This window comes from Palaemon carinicauda, chromosome 41 (assembly GCF_036898095.1).
Source record: "Palaemon carinicauda isolate YSFRI2023 chromosome 41, ASM3689809v2, whole genome shotgun sequence".
NCBI classification, from domain to species: Eukaryota; Metazoa; Arthropoda; class Malacostraca; order Decapoda; family Palaemonidae; genus Palaemon; species Palaemon carinicauda.
In genome coordinates, this window is record NC_090765.1 from 20,833,715 (window position 1) to 20,846,920 (window position 13,206).

General features: G+C 34.8%; 3 protein-coding genes across 4 annotated transcripts; 1 reads left to right on the forward strand and 2 right to left on the reverse strand.

Annotated features, from left to right (window-relative positions):
- Nucleotides 1-4,692: 4,692 nt before the first annotated feature.
- On the reverse strand, nucleotides 4,693-6,111 carry LOC137632358 (restin homolog). Its single transcript, XM_068364293.1, has one exon. It carries the CDS (start codon nucleotides 6,109-6,111, stop codon nucleotides 4,693-4,695), a length of 1,419 nt encoding a protein of 472 aa, XP_068220394.1.
- An 83-nt stretch (nucleotides 6,112-6,194) lies between these two features.
- LOC137632359 (early endosome antigen 1-like) lies at nucleotides 6,195-8,484 on the reverse strand. Its single transcript, XM_068364294.1, has 4 exons — nucleotides 8,233-8,484; nucleotides 7,729-8,007; nucleotides 7,414-7,629; nucleotides 6,195-7,319 (listed from the first exon to the last, which is right to left on the reverse strand). The coding sequence occupies exons 1-4, from the start codon at nucleotides 8,482-8,484 to the stop codon at nucleotides 6,195-6,197; spliced, it is 1,872 nt and encodes a 623-aa protein (XP_068220395.1).
- Nucleotides 8,485-8,718: 234 nt separating this feature from the next.
- On the forward strand, nucleotides 8,719-12,926 carry LOC137632186 (uncharacterized). 2 transcript variants are annotated; one of them, XM_068364066.1, is made up of 6 exons: nucleotides 8,753-8,830; nucleotides 10,710-10,726; nucleotides 10,784-10,811; nucleotides 10,922-11,039; nucleotides 11,878-11,991; nucleotides 12,269-12,926. In XM_068364066.1, the coding sequence occupies exons 2-6, from the start codon at nucleotides 10,717-10,719 to the stop codon at nucleotides 12,413-12,415; spliced, it is 417 nt and encodes a 138-aa protein (XP_068220167.1). In that variant the 5' UTR covers nucleotides 8,753-8,830; nucleotides 10,710-10,716; the 3' UTR covers nucleotides 12,416-12,926. The 2 variants fall into 2 exon arrangements, with proteins under 2 accessions (XP_068220166.1, XP_068220167.1); XM_068364065.1 differs by having other exon boundaries at nucleotides 8,719-8,830; nucleotides 10,710-10,811.
- The last annotated feature ends 280 nt before the right edge of the window (nucleotides 12,927-13,206 follow it).

Consider the following 13,206-nt stretch of genomic DNA (forward strand, 5'->3'; position numbering starts at 1 on the left):
GCTGTAAAATCGAAGACAGACTAATAATAATAATAATAAATAATAATAATAATAATAATAATAATAATAATAATAATAATAATAATAATAATAATAACAACTACAACCCCAAAAACACAACGATAAGTAAAAAAAAAAGGAACTTAATTGCTGTAAAATCGAAGACACACTGATCCATCCAGATGAAAGAAAGACTGAAAGAGGAAAAACGAGAAGGAATCGCTCCTGTTAAAAGATTTTCCGCGAATATTCCTTTGTTGGGACGTCTTTTAAAAAGTTTCTTAATCGAATCAGCGCTCTGATAAATAGAGGAAAAGGTGCCACTCTTTTTTTAGGATTGTTTTTTACAACTATTCTCTTTTTTCTGGTATTTTTGTTATCATGAATTTCTGATACATTTTTGGTTAGGTTTTTTTAAGGTTTACACATCCTTAGAGATAGGTGTGCCAGGAATTCCAGTGCCCAACTGGACATGAAAAAGTTGCTAAGAAAAGAGATGAATGTTGAACATATAAAGTCAGCATAGGTTACCTGATGCAGATACAGCAGTGATTATTAAATTACTAGACTGTGAAAATACCGAAATTTTAATAGAAAATTCTCCGTAAAAATATACGGTTCTCAGACGTATTTTCATAAATACAGGCAACCGTAATATTTATCCTGCTTTGTTATTATCTTATACGGGTTGGTGACCGTAATATCCCTCCTTAACGTCAATATATCCGTCTTTAAAACGGTAAATGCCTGGCAACATTTATTCCAGGATTACTACCGATTTCACAGCAAATTTTTAATAGTGCAGTCTTAAAGAATACATCTTTCGAAAGCATGTCTCAAATCAAGCAAGCAAATATATATTTCTAAGCTAGACGGTTTCCCAATCAAGTGGATCAGTCTACCAAATCTAAAAAACTAACTGAGACTAGAAAGATGAAAAGACAGAAAGAAAAAAATAGCCTAAAGAGAGATACCTTTCAAGTACTAATTAACTAGATCACATTAGATAATGAGGTACTGTCGAACTCGAAAGATAAATTGTAAGGAGTTAAGCAATTTACATGTTTGAGAATTAGGATAAGCATGGGATGGAGAGCATTTGGTAAACAAAGTGAGATTATGAAAAGAAAAATGACACTTTCTCAAAAAAAAAAAGAAAAAAAAAAAAAAAAAAGTATTTAATCAGATGGTCCTACTAGTACTAACTTAAACATCAGAAACTTGGTGCCTTACTAAAGCCTTAGAACATAACTGATTGGTTGAGAGTTTTCTGGTATCCTGACATCTAAGGTCATTAATGCCGGTATAATTAGTTACAAATAAAAAATAAAGGGAAATTCAATTCAAAACAACAAAAGTAGAGTTGTCCTTATACAAGTTGAATAGCTTTCAGAAAACCTGCTTCTGAAATAAATCTAAAAATACCGCTAGCATGGACCAACATACCATATCTAAGAATCTTGGCTAGGATGAACCTGCCAGACTATAGTGTCCCACCATCACCAATAGGAAATGGTCAGCGTGGTCATGAAAAGTGGCCAAACCCTAAACATGACTAAGGACATGTCTGTGGCCTTCGTCCTGCAGTGAACTAGAGATAGTAGTATTTGTTATATATATATATATATATATATATATATATATATATATATATATATATATATATATATATATATATATATACTGTATATATATATATATATATATATATATATATATATATATTTATATATATATATATATATATATATATATATATATATATACATATATTATATATATGTATATATATATATAGATAGATAGATAGATATATGTGTGTGTGTGTGACATAGCTTCTCTGTGATGTAATTTTCATCCAATGCAATTACTTTAAGTGGCGCCAACGGTTTCCTACTAGGATCCTTTAGGATCCTTGTATTTTCGTAGTTTCTTCAGTTTCTCCGAAGTGATCGCTTTGTTAAAGAAACGATGATTATTCCGTTTTCTTTATATTATATCACTATAGAGTTGATTTCATAATCCTTTGTCTTTATCAGGTGATTATTAATTTAATTTATATAAAATTCCTTTTATATGAATGAGGGTTCATATAAAATTATGATTAATTCGTCTAAATATGACATCTTGAATACCAAATGAATTAAAAAGATTAAGAAAATTTGAAAATATTTTAAAATTCCAGAGATCTTATGAAATTATGAGGAAATTAACAGAGTAAATGCTTCAATATATTTACATACACAAATACACTTGCAAGTTAATTTCCGTTTTGCAGGTCAGGCATTCAAGACCGCTTTGCTTTCAGGGTCATGCAAGGGGCTCAACTGGTTTCTGCGGGACCCGTTACTCCTTAGCCATCTCCGAGAGACGGAAGAATGCGTGATTGTTACTCAATTCTTCTCATTTTGACTGTTTTCCCTCGTGATGAATATGTCATCGCTTTAGCACGTGCATATATCTTTCCACCTAGATGTGCTGCGTGTGAATGCACCTTTCGCGTAAACACTTTCTACTGACTTTTTGTATTCTTTGGGGCATTCAACTCTTGCATATACGAATCTTCCTACTTTGGATGATTTCTGGTATACCGTTGCCTTGACCGGGTCATCTTTCTGTCTAACTAGGTCATCCAGGAAAAGCAGGGTCATCTATTGACCGCAGTAAAGTTGAATACGGAATGTATTTAACCACATAAAGAGGATGATAGATGCAAAGGCAATAAGATATGGAAACTGCAAAAAGTTATTGGGAAGGTAAACGGTGCAATAAGGAAAGATCGCTGGTAGAGGTGCACATACTGGAGGAAAAGAAGAGCATTATGGGATAACAAAATGAGAAGTAAGGTGACGGATATGAGGAGAATGCTTCAACTGCAGATAGTGGACAGGAAGAAGAATCATACACTAATTTATAAAAGGAAGAATTTTGTTTTTGGATGTATGCCTATTGGAATTGTCACTGCCTGACTGGGGTTCAAGCCCGCTCAAGCTCGATAGTTTCTTGTAGTGTCCGCAACCTCACCATCCTTGTGAGCTAAGGATGTAGGGTTTGGGGGGAGTCTATGGGTCTATCTGCTGAGTTATCAGCAGCAGTTCTAGTGCATTATCATGCTACCTAGGGCAGTGGTATTCACTATTTTTTTTCAAGGGAGCCAAAGTTTCAGATCATACTCAAAATGTGAGCCACATAAGCCATAAGCCACAAGGATACGTAGGATATATATATATATATATATATATATATATATATATATATATATATATATATATATACATATATATATATATATATATATATATATATATATATATATATATATATATATATATATATATTATCCACTCGAGATTCTCCAGTTCAGGTTCAACTCTAATAACTTTGCTTGCAGTGAACTCACGATTAGTAAACAAGAGACTCAATAATAGTTCAACCACTCTACCTCGAGATAACCATCTCACTTCATTATGCTTCACTAATTCTCCATATTCTGTCTCATATTCAGTCAATAGTTCACGAAACTGCCAATGATTCAATGCCCTTGTAACCATAGATTTTACCACCCGAGCAACCAGCTGCTTTACATATTGAAGTTCAGTCTTTGAGTTTTTCCACAAGTGCCTCATAGTGAATTATAGAATGGAGTTGGGATTAATTCTTCTTCCTCATTAATCCAATGAGACTTTTCTCTTTACCTCTCATTTAGGGGGCACCGTCATGACACATATAACCTTTTTTAGACCATTTCAGGTTATTGTCAGAAAAAAACTCTAATAGTGCAGTCTACATGTCTTCTTCTCTAATTTGGCCATATATAGAAATAGGCACAATAATTCTCCCTTAGTAAGTAAGTCTTACTTTGGAAAATCATGCTTAAATACAAAAGTGTGCAACATCACAAATTTAAAAAAGATCATTAATTTCTCGAGATACAAATAGAAATTCTTCAGTCCATGTATCGTTGAATTTCCTGTGTTATCCTATATTGGTCTTGTGCGTATTTTTTAACTCTGTCCTTTACTATTGGAGGCCAGTTCGCTTCCATCAATATAACATGATTCACTTATAGATGGTTGTAGCTCGGGGATTCTTTTCTGTGCTTGCGTTTTATGATAACATGAATCACTTACAGATGGTTGTAGCTCGGGGATTCTTTTCTTTGCTTGCGTTTTATGATAACATGATTCACTTACAGATGGTTGTAGCTCGGGGATTCTTTTCTTTGCTTGCGTTTTATAATAACATGATTCACTTATAGATGGTTGTAGCTCGGGGATTCTTTTCTGTGCTTGCGTTTTATGATAACATGATTCACTTGCAGATGGTTGTAGCTCGGGGATTCTTTTCTTTGCTTGCGTTTTATAATAACATGATTCACTTATAGATGGTTGTAGCCCGCGGATTATTTCTGTGCTTGCGTTTTATGATAACATGATTCACTTGCAGATGGTTGTAGCTCGGGGATTCTTTTCTGTGCTTGCGTTTTATGATAACATGATTCGCTTACAGATGGTTGTAGCTCGGGGATTCTTTTCTGTGCTTGCATTTTATGATAACATGATTCACTTACAGATGGTTGTAGCTCGGGGATTCTTTTCTGTGCTTGCATTTTATAATAAAATGATTCACTTACAGATGGTTGTAGCTCGGGGATTCTTTTCTGTGCTTGCGTTTTATGATAACATGATTCACTTACAGATGGTTGTAGCTCGGGGAATAACATGATTCACTTATAGATGGTTGTAGCTCGGGGATTCTTTTCTGTGCTTGCGTTTTATGATAACATGATTCACTCACAGATGGTTGTAGCTCGGGGATTCTTTTCTGTGCTTGCGATTTATGATAACATGATTCACTTACAGATGGTTGTAGCTCTGGGATTCTTTTCTGTGCTTGCGTTTTATAATAACATGATTCACTTATAGATGGTTGTAGCTCGGGGATTCTTTTCTGTGTTTGCGTTTTATGATAACATGATTCACTCACAGATGGTTGTAGCTCGGGGATTCTTTTCTGTGCTTGCGTTTTATGATAACATGATTCACTTACAGATGGTTGTAGCTCTGGGATTCTTTTCTGTGCTTGCATTTTATAATAACATGATTCACTTATAGATGGTTGTAGCTCGGGGATTCTTTTCTGTGCTTGCGTTTTATGATAACATGATTCACTTACAGATGGTTGTAGCTCGGGGATTCTTTTCTGTGCTTGCGTTTTATGATAACATGATTCACTTACAGATGGTTGTAGCTCGGGGATTCTTTTCTGTGCTTGCGTTTTATGATGTAGCTCGGGGATTCTTTTCTGTGCTTGCGTTTTATGATAACATGACTCACTTACAGATGGTTGTAGTTCGGAGATTCTTTTCTGTGCTTGCGTTTTATGATAACATGATTCACTTACAGATGGTTGTAGCTCGGGGATTCTTTTCTGTGCTTGCGTTTTATGATAACATGATTCACTTGCAGATGGTTGTAGCTCGGGGATTCTTTTCTGTGCTTGCATTTTATAATAACATGATTCACTTATAGATGGTTGTAGCTCGGGGATTCTTTTCTGTGCTTGCGTTTTATGATAACATGATTCACTTACAGATGGTTGAAGCTCGGGGATTCTTTTCTGTGCTTGCGTTTTATGATAACATGATTCACTTACAGATGGTTGTAGCTCGGGGATTCTTTTCTGTGCTTGCGTTTTATGATGTAGCTCGGGGATTCTTTTCTGTGCTTGCGTTTTATGATAACATGATTCACTTACAGATGGTTGTAGTTCGGAGATTCTTTTCTGTGCTTGCGTTTTATGATAACATGATTCACTTACAGATGGTTGTAGCTCGGGGATTCTTTTCTGTGCTTGCGTTTTATGATAACATGATTCACTTGCAGATGGTTGTAGCTCGGGGATCCTTTTCTGTGCTTGCGTTTTATGATAACATGATTCACTTGCAGATGGTTGTAGCTCGGGGATTCTTTTCTGTGCTTGCGTTTTATGATAACATGATTCACTTACAGATGGTTGTAGCTCGGGGATTCTTTTCTGTGCTTGCATTTTATGATAACATGATTCACTTACAGATGGTTGTAGCTCGGGGATTCTTTTCTGTGCTTGCATTTTATAATAACATGATTCACTTACAGATGGTTGTAGCTCGGGGATTCTTTTCTGTGCTTGCGTTTTATGATAACATGATTCACTTACAGATGGTTGTAGCTCGGGGAATAACATGATTCACTTATAGATGGTTGTAGCTCGGGGATTCTTTTCTGTGCTTGCGTTTTATGATAACATGATTCACTCACAGATGGTTGTAGCTCAGGGATTCTTTTCTGTGCTTGGGTTTTATGATAACATGATTCACTTACAGATGGTTGTAGCTCTGGGATTCTTTTCTGTGCTTGCGTTTTATAATAACATGATTCACTTATAGATGGTTGTAGCTCGGGGATTCTTTTCTGTGTTTGCGTTTTATGATAACATGATTCACTCACAGATGGTTGTAGCTCGGGGATTCTTTTCTGTGCTTGCGTTTTATGATAACATGATTCACTTACAGATGGTTGTAGCTCTGGGATTCTTTTCTGTGCTTGCGTTTTATAATAACATGATTCACTTATAGATGGTTGTAGCTCGGGGATTCTTTTCTGTGCTTGCGTTTTATGATAACATGATTCACTTACAGATGGTTGTAGCTCGGGGATTCTTTTCTGTGCTTGCGTTTTATGATGTAGATCGGGGATTCTTTTCTGTGCTTGCGTTTTATCATAACATGATTCACTTACAGATGGTTGTAGTTCGGAGATTCTTTTCTGTGCTTGCGTTTTATGATAACATGATTCACTTACAGATGGTTGTAGCTCGGGGATTCTTTTCTGTGCTTGCGTTTTATGATAACACGATTCACTTGCAGATGGTTGTAGCTCGGGGATTCTTTTCTGTGTTTGCATTTTATGATAACACGATTCACTTACAGATGGTTGTAGCTTGGGGATTCTTTTCTGTGTTTGTGTTTTATAATCACATGATTCACTTACAGATGGTTGTAGCTCGGGGATTCTTTTCTGTGCTAGCGTTTTATAATCACATGATTCACTTACAGATGGTTGTAGCTCGGGGATTCTTTTCTGTGTTTGCGTTTTATAATCACATGATTCACTTACAGATGGTTGTAGCTCGAGGATTCTTTTCTGTGCTTGCGTTTCATAATCACATGATTCACTTGCAGATAGATGGTTGTAGCTCGAGGATTCTTTTCTGTGCTTGCGTTTTATAATCACATGATTCACTTGCAGATGGTTGTAGCTTGGGGATTCTTTTCTGTGCTTGCGTTTTATAATCACATGATTCACTTACAGATGGTTGTAGCTCGGGGATTCTTTACTGTGTTTGCGTTTTATAATCACATGATTCACTTACAGATGGTTGTAGCTCGGAGATTCTTTTCTGTGCTTGCGTTTTATAATCACATGATTCACTTACAGATGGTTGTAGCTCGGGGATTCTTTTCTGTGCTTGCGTTTTATAATCACATGATTCACTTACAGATGGTTGTAGCTCGGGGATTCTTTTCTGTGCTTGCGTTTTATAATCACATGATTCACTTACAGATGGTTGTAGCTCGGGGATTCTTTTCTGTGCTTGCGTTTTATAATCACATGATTCACTTGCAGATGGTTGTAGCTCGGGGATTCTTTACTGTGTTTGCGTTTTATAATCACATGATTCACTTACAGATGGTTGTAGCTCGGAGATTCTTTTCTGTGCTTGCGTTTTATAATCACATGATTCACTTACAGATGGTTGTAGCTCGGGGATTCTTTTCTGTGCTTGCGTTTTATAATAACATGATTCACTTACAGATGGTTGTAGCTCGGGGATTCTCTTCTGTGCTTGCGTTTTATGATAACATGATTCACTTGCAGATGGTTGTAGCTCGGGGATTCTTTTCTGTGCTTGCATTTTATGATAACATGATTCACTTACAGATGGTTGTAGCTCGGGGATTCTTTTCTGTGCTTAAGTTTTATAATCACATGATTCACTTACATATGGTTGTAGCTCGGGGATTCTTTTCTGTGCTCAAGTTTTATAATCACATGATTCACTTACATATGGTTGTAGCTCGGGGATTCTTTTCTGTGCTCAAGTTTTATAATCACATGATTCACTTACATATGGTTGTAGCTCGGGGATTCTTTTCTGTGTTTGCGTTTTATGATAACATGATTCACTTACAGATGGTTGTAGCTCGGGGATTCTTTTCTGTGCTTGCGTTTTATAATCACATGATTCACTTACAGATGGTTGTAGCTCGGGGATTCTTTTCTGTGCTTGCGTTTTATAATCACATGATTCACTTACAGATGGTTGTAGCTCGGGGATTCTTTTCTGTGCTTGCATTTTATAATCACATGATTCACTTACAGATGGTTGTAGCTCGGGGATTCTTTTCTGTGCTTGTGTTTTGTAATATATTTTTTTTTCCATTTTGATTATAACCTGAATAGATTCAGTCTGAATTCCTGAAATATAATAGGCTTAGAACGTATCTTTATTGGAAATCGTAATAAAAGAGGAGTGATGTGGAAAACTTATGAGATTTATACACAATTCTTAGGTCCTTTTTCCTATCTTTTTCTCCCGCAAGTCGCCAATCAGGTCATTGCAAGCAGCCAATGGCTCGCGAGCCGCCCAATGAGGACCACTGCGGCTTAGTGTATATAAACAGCGTAAGAGCAAACTCCATCACAGTGAACAGCGATATCTCGAAAAGACCACTACTTCGAAAGCTGTGAGCCATCCTGTTTTAGGAGACCTAATCCTACTTACTAAGGTAAGAAGACATTTAACCGTTGCTTAACCCATAACTAATGACTTAAATGAATGTCTTTATTTCCATTTTTTTGAACGCCGTAATATGTGTAAAATATCGAAAATTGTATTGTCGCAGTCGTCATGATTTAATTTCTAAATGGCTAGTCCTACAGAAACCATAGACACGATCTTTACAACACAAGCCTACTAAAATTCATCTTTTAGCCTCCACATTAATATAGCTGTTTTTACCGACACATTTTAGTTTGTTTCACCAATGTGCTGGGTAGTTTTTTGTTGATTATACAGAAGTTTAAACTTACAGCGAATGTTTTCATGGTGAGCAGGTTGACATTAGACATTCATAGTTTGTATACGACAGGTTCAATTTCACGTTGTTATTGATCTGAAGACTTTTCTAATGTTTCAGCCATTACTTGTATATAATCTATTTCCTTTCTTCACTATGTTATTTTCCGTGTTGGAGGCCTTGGGTTATAGATGTTAGCTACGCTAAGTGCATATAAGACTGGTAGATATTTAAACTCTTATGAAAGAACCTTGTCTCACAGTATTAAATAAACAAAAATATACAGAAATTATTTTCAAATATTCTACATAAAGGTCTTGATACAAGACAGTGCCCTAACAACTTTAATACACACTTGATTTAAAACTTTGCCAGCCTTGTTTAACAAAATATTTATGATCAAAATTTTTCTTTAGTATAACTTGAAATAAATAGACAAATCTCATCTAATGTATATCAAAGAGTAACTATTTTAGCACTGTTTGAAATGTAATTGCAGAGTTTTTTAATGCCAAATCCAATTATGTTGAAGTCTATATAAAACGAAGTCAGGGAGTAACCCGAGGATAGGAAGCCTTGTCTTACCTGATGTAAAGTACAATTCGTAAAAGGGCTTCCAACAGAAGCATTATCATTGCAATGCTTGCGATATGTTATTATTATTATTATTATTATTATTATTATTATTATTATTATTATTATTAGCTAAGCTACAACCGTAGTTGGGAAAGCAAGATGCTATATGCATATATATACGTGTGTATAATATATATATATATATATATATATATATATATATATATATATATATATATAATATATATATATATATATATATATATATGTATGTATGTATATAGTGGAAAATTGCTAACTAAAAGTCGCTATAATGAAAATAGTACACCACGGTAAACGGTACGAGCTTTCCAGGCGCGATGGTTGTGAAGGGAAAGACTGGGGCACTTGGTTTTGAGTTCAAAAGGTTAGGGAAATGTTTACACAAATCTTTCTAGCATTGGCCGAGATTTCCATTTTCTGTAGTTGGTGGTATATAATTTTAAATTAATGTAGTCAGCGTTGCCATTTTCTTTCACGGAATTTAGCCTAAGTAGAAACTAAATCTATTTATAGAGGATAGACAAATAGTTTTACTTAAATGGTAACAGATTTTTTTGTTTGACCATCCTTCAATTACATATCATCGTAAATTTTTATTCATCAGTTTAAGACAAAGAAATATTCGAGTTTCTCATCAATTATTTCAAGATGATGTTCATTTATATGGTCCATAACATATTAACATCCTAGCCCCCTTTTTACTTACATCAGCAATATAAGTTTTAATTGGTAAAAAAAAAAAAAATCAAAATTACTTTCTTTGAACCAAAACAGATGTCTGCGGGGTAGATGCTCAAAGTTTTATACTTATTTTCTTTTGCCTCGCAACGACAAATCTATACATTTCCTTAACAGGGAATGACACTCGCTTGTTTAAGTAGTTTCTTTCTTATAGGACTAATCGGTTTATTATTGTCAACAATAGAACAGGAATAATTATGAATAAATTAATGTTATCTCTACTTTTCAGATTCAAAATGAGAATCTCGTGGATCCTCTGCGCTGCTCTTTTGTTTGTGGCCCTTGTTGGCGCAAAGGCCGGAACGGTGGAATATGATGAAAACTACGACCAGTGAGTATTTGTAAATGTGTTCGTGTTAATATATAAGAATATTTGCGTTAAAATACGTTCGTCCTAGGTAGAGAGTTCTTGGTAATTTACAAGTTTCCTTCTCAAAACAGACCAAGTGGCTCAAAGACATGGAAAGCAATTAAAGCTTTCTTCAGGCCAGTGAAAAAATACTTCAAGACACTGCCAGAGAAGACTCCTTCAGATGTTGCTGTAGATGTCGAAAAAAAGGTAAGATTTTCCTGTTTGTTAAGGTTGGCTTGTATGGGACTTATTTTATAATAAATTCAAATGAGTGTATCCATGCATGTCATATATAATGTATATATCAAACGGAAAGTAAAATTGGTGGAAGTTAGCAACTAAAACTATACATTAGTTAACCATATTTTTAAGGTTTTCTCTCTCAATCATTTGACCGTTTTCTATGAAATTCTCTATCTCAAATAATCATTTTTCTTTTTAAATGCAATTAAATAAAATCATTGACAACTTCTGGAGGTAATATTTCCTTTTTTAGAATTAATATTAAACTGGATCACAAGATATGAATTATTAATAGTTGTTTTTTTATCTTCTTACTGAAGAGGTCACAAGGAGAGAGAGAGAGAGAGAGAGAGAGAGAGAGAGAGAGAGAGAGAGAGAGAGAGAGAGAGAGAGAGAGAAAGCGAGCATCATGTATGCAGGCAGGCAACAAGCGACTAAGATAACTTAAAACGTTGTTGTCTTGCACCGTAAATCTAACTTGAGAGAAGCTTCCTTAATCCAGCCTATCTCAACAGGCACTCATAAAAGTTGTCCATGTAGATTGTGCGCTCTCTCTCTCTCTCTCTCTCTCTCTCTCTCTCTCTCTCTCTCTCTCTCTCTCTCTCTCTCTCTCTCTCTCCCAAAATGCCACCCCACCAATGCATGTGTGCTGTATTGCATATGTAACGGGAAACATCTCCTAATTTTGTTTTCGAGCTGTAAATGTCCTAATCATATATACAATTAATTTTGTTTTCAATATATATTACATCTTGAACTCTGCTTATAGAGTCATATTAAAAGTTTTTCTTCTTCCCCTCAGGCGATTGACTGGGTCATTGGACAAAAAGAGACAGTTGATCAATTTAACGAGACAATTAGTCAGTGGTTTTTACGAATCGGGGACTGGACGACGGTAAACCGGGACTGGTTGAGGGTAAGTTCAAATGAACAGTTCTTTTACTGTTTTTTTTTTTTTTTTTTTTTTTTTTTTTTTTTTTTTTATGACTTAATTTCAAAATTGTCTATCAGACACCTTTTGTGTTATTTGCCACAAAATAATCACTAGAAAACTAAATAAAATTGTGAAGAAAAAAAATATTATAATGGAGAAACTCTTTGCTGAAAGTCGAATTATAGTGGTCACTTATCGAACGTTAATCAGTTTATGTCCTAAATACTGACCAATTCTCGATAAACTCATTTTTCCTCAGGAAAAAGCTACCTTTCTCCAGGACAAAACTTTCCAGGAAATGTACGATGACGTCATGACCCGCGTATTAAGCCTTAACGAACTTTGGTCAGTGCAGGGTCAGCAGCACAGAAATAATTTGGTTGAAGACGAGGCCTTTGAATTCTAAAGGACTAAAACGGTTGAACAACAAGGCCTTCAAATCCTAAAGGGTTGACCTTTAAGATTAAAGGCTGTCTTCCCTTAAGGTCATCGAAATTTCATTAAGAAATAAAGATCTCTTATCTGGTGGTTAAATCTGTTGTGAGCAGGCAATCACAACTGATTCTGTAAATATTATTTCATAAAAGGATTCATATCTATATTTGTTAACAAGGATATTTCTATATGCCTTAAATATAGGTTTATTTCCATGTAGGCCTATTCTCACAATAATATTTGAGATAATGTCTTCCTTACTTAGAACTTGTAGTAACTTACTTTTGTAACCTTCCTCATACATTTTCCTATCTGCTAATAAAAAGTTACCTCCATGACATATTTCGGAGATCTGTTCCTTCACTCTCCACCCCACCCACATCTTTCCTGATTTTCCCAAAGCCTTGAGCTTGGCCAAAGATTTTAAAGTGTATATATGAAGTTGACTTAATATTTATTGAATAAAATATTGACTTGTAAAATATATTTTTTTTCTCCGTCGCCTATTATTATTATTATTATTATTATTATTATTATTATTATTATTATTATTATTATTATTATTATTATTATTATTACTAGCCAAGCTACAACCCTAGTTGGAAAAGCAAGATGCTGTAAGCCCAATGGCTCCAACAGGGGAAAATACCCCAGTGAAGAAAGGAAATAAGGAAATAAATAAGCGATAAGCTAAAAACAGTAGCATCAAAACAGATATGTTATATATGTCAGCCTGATCAACATAAAAAAAAAAAATTGCTG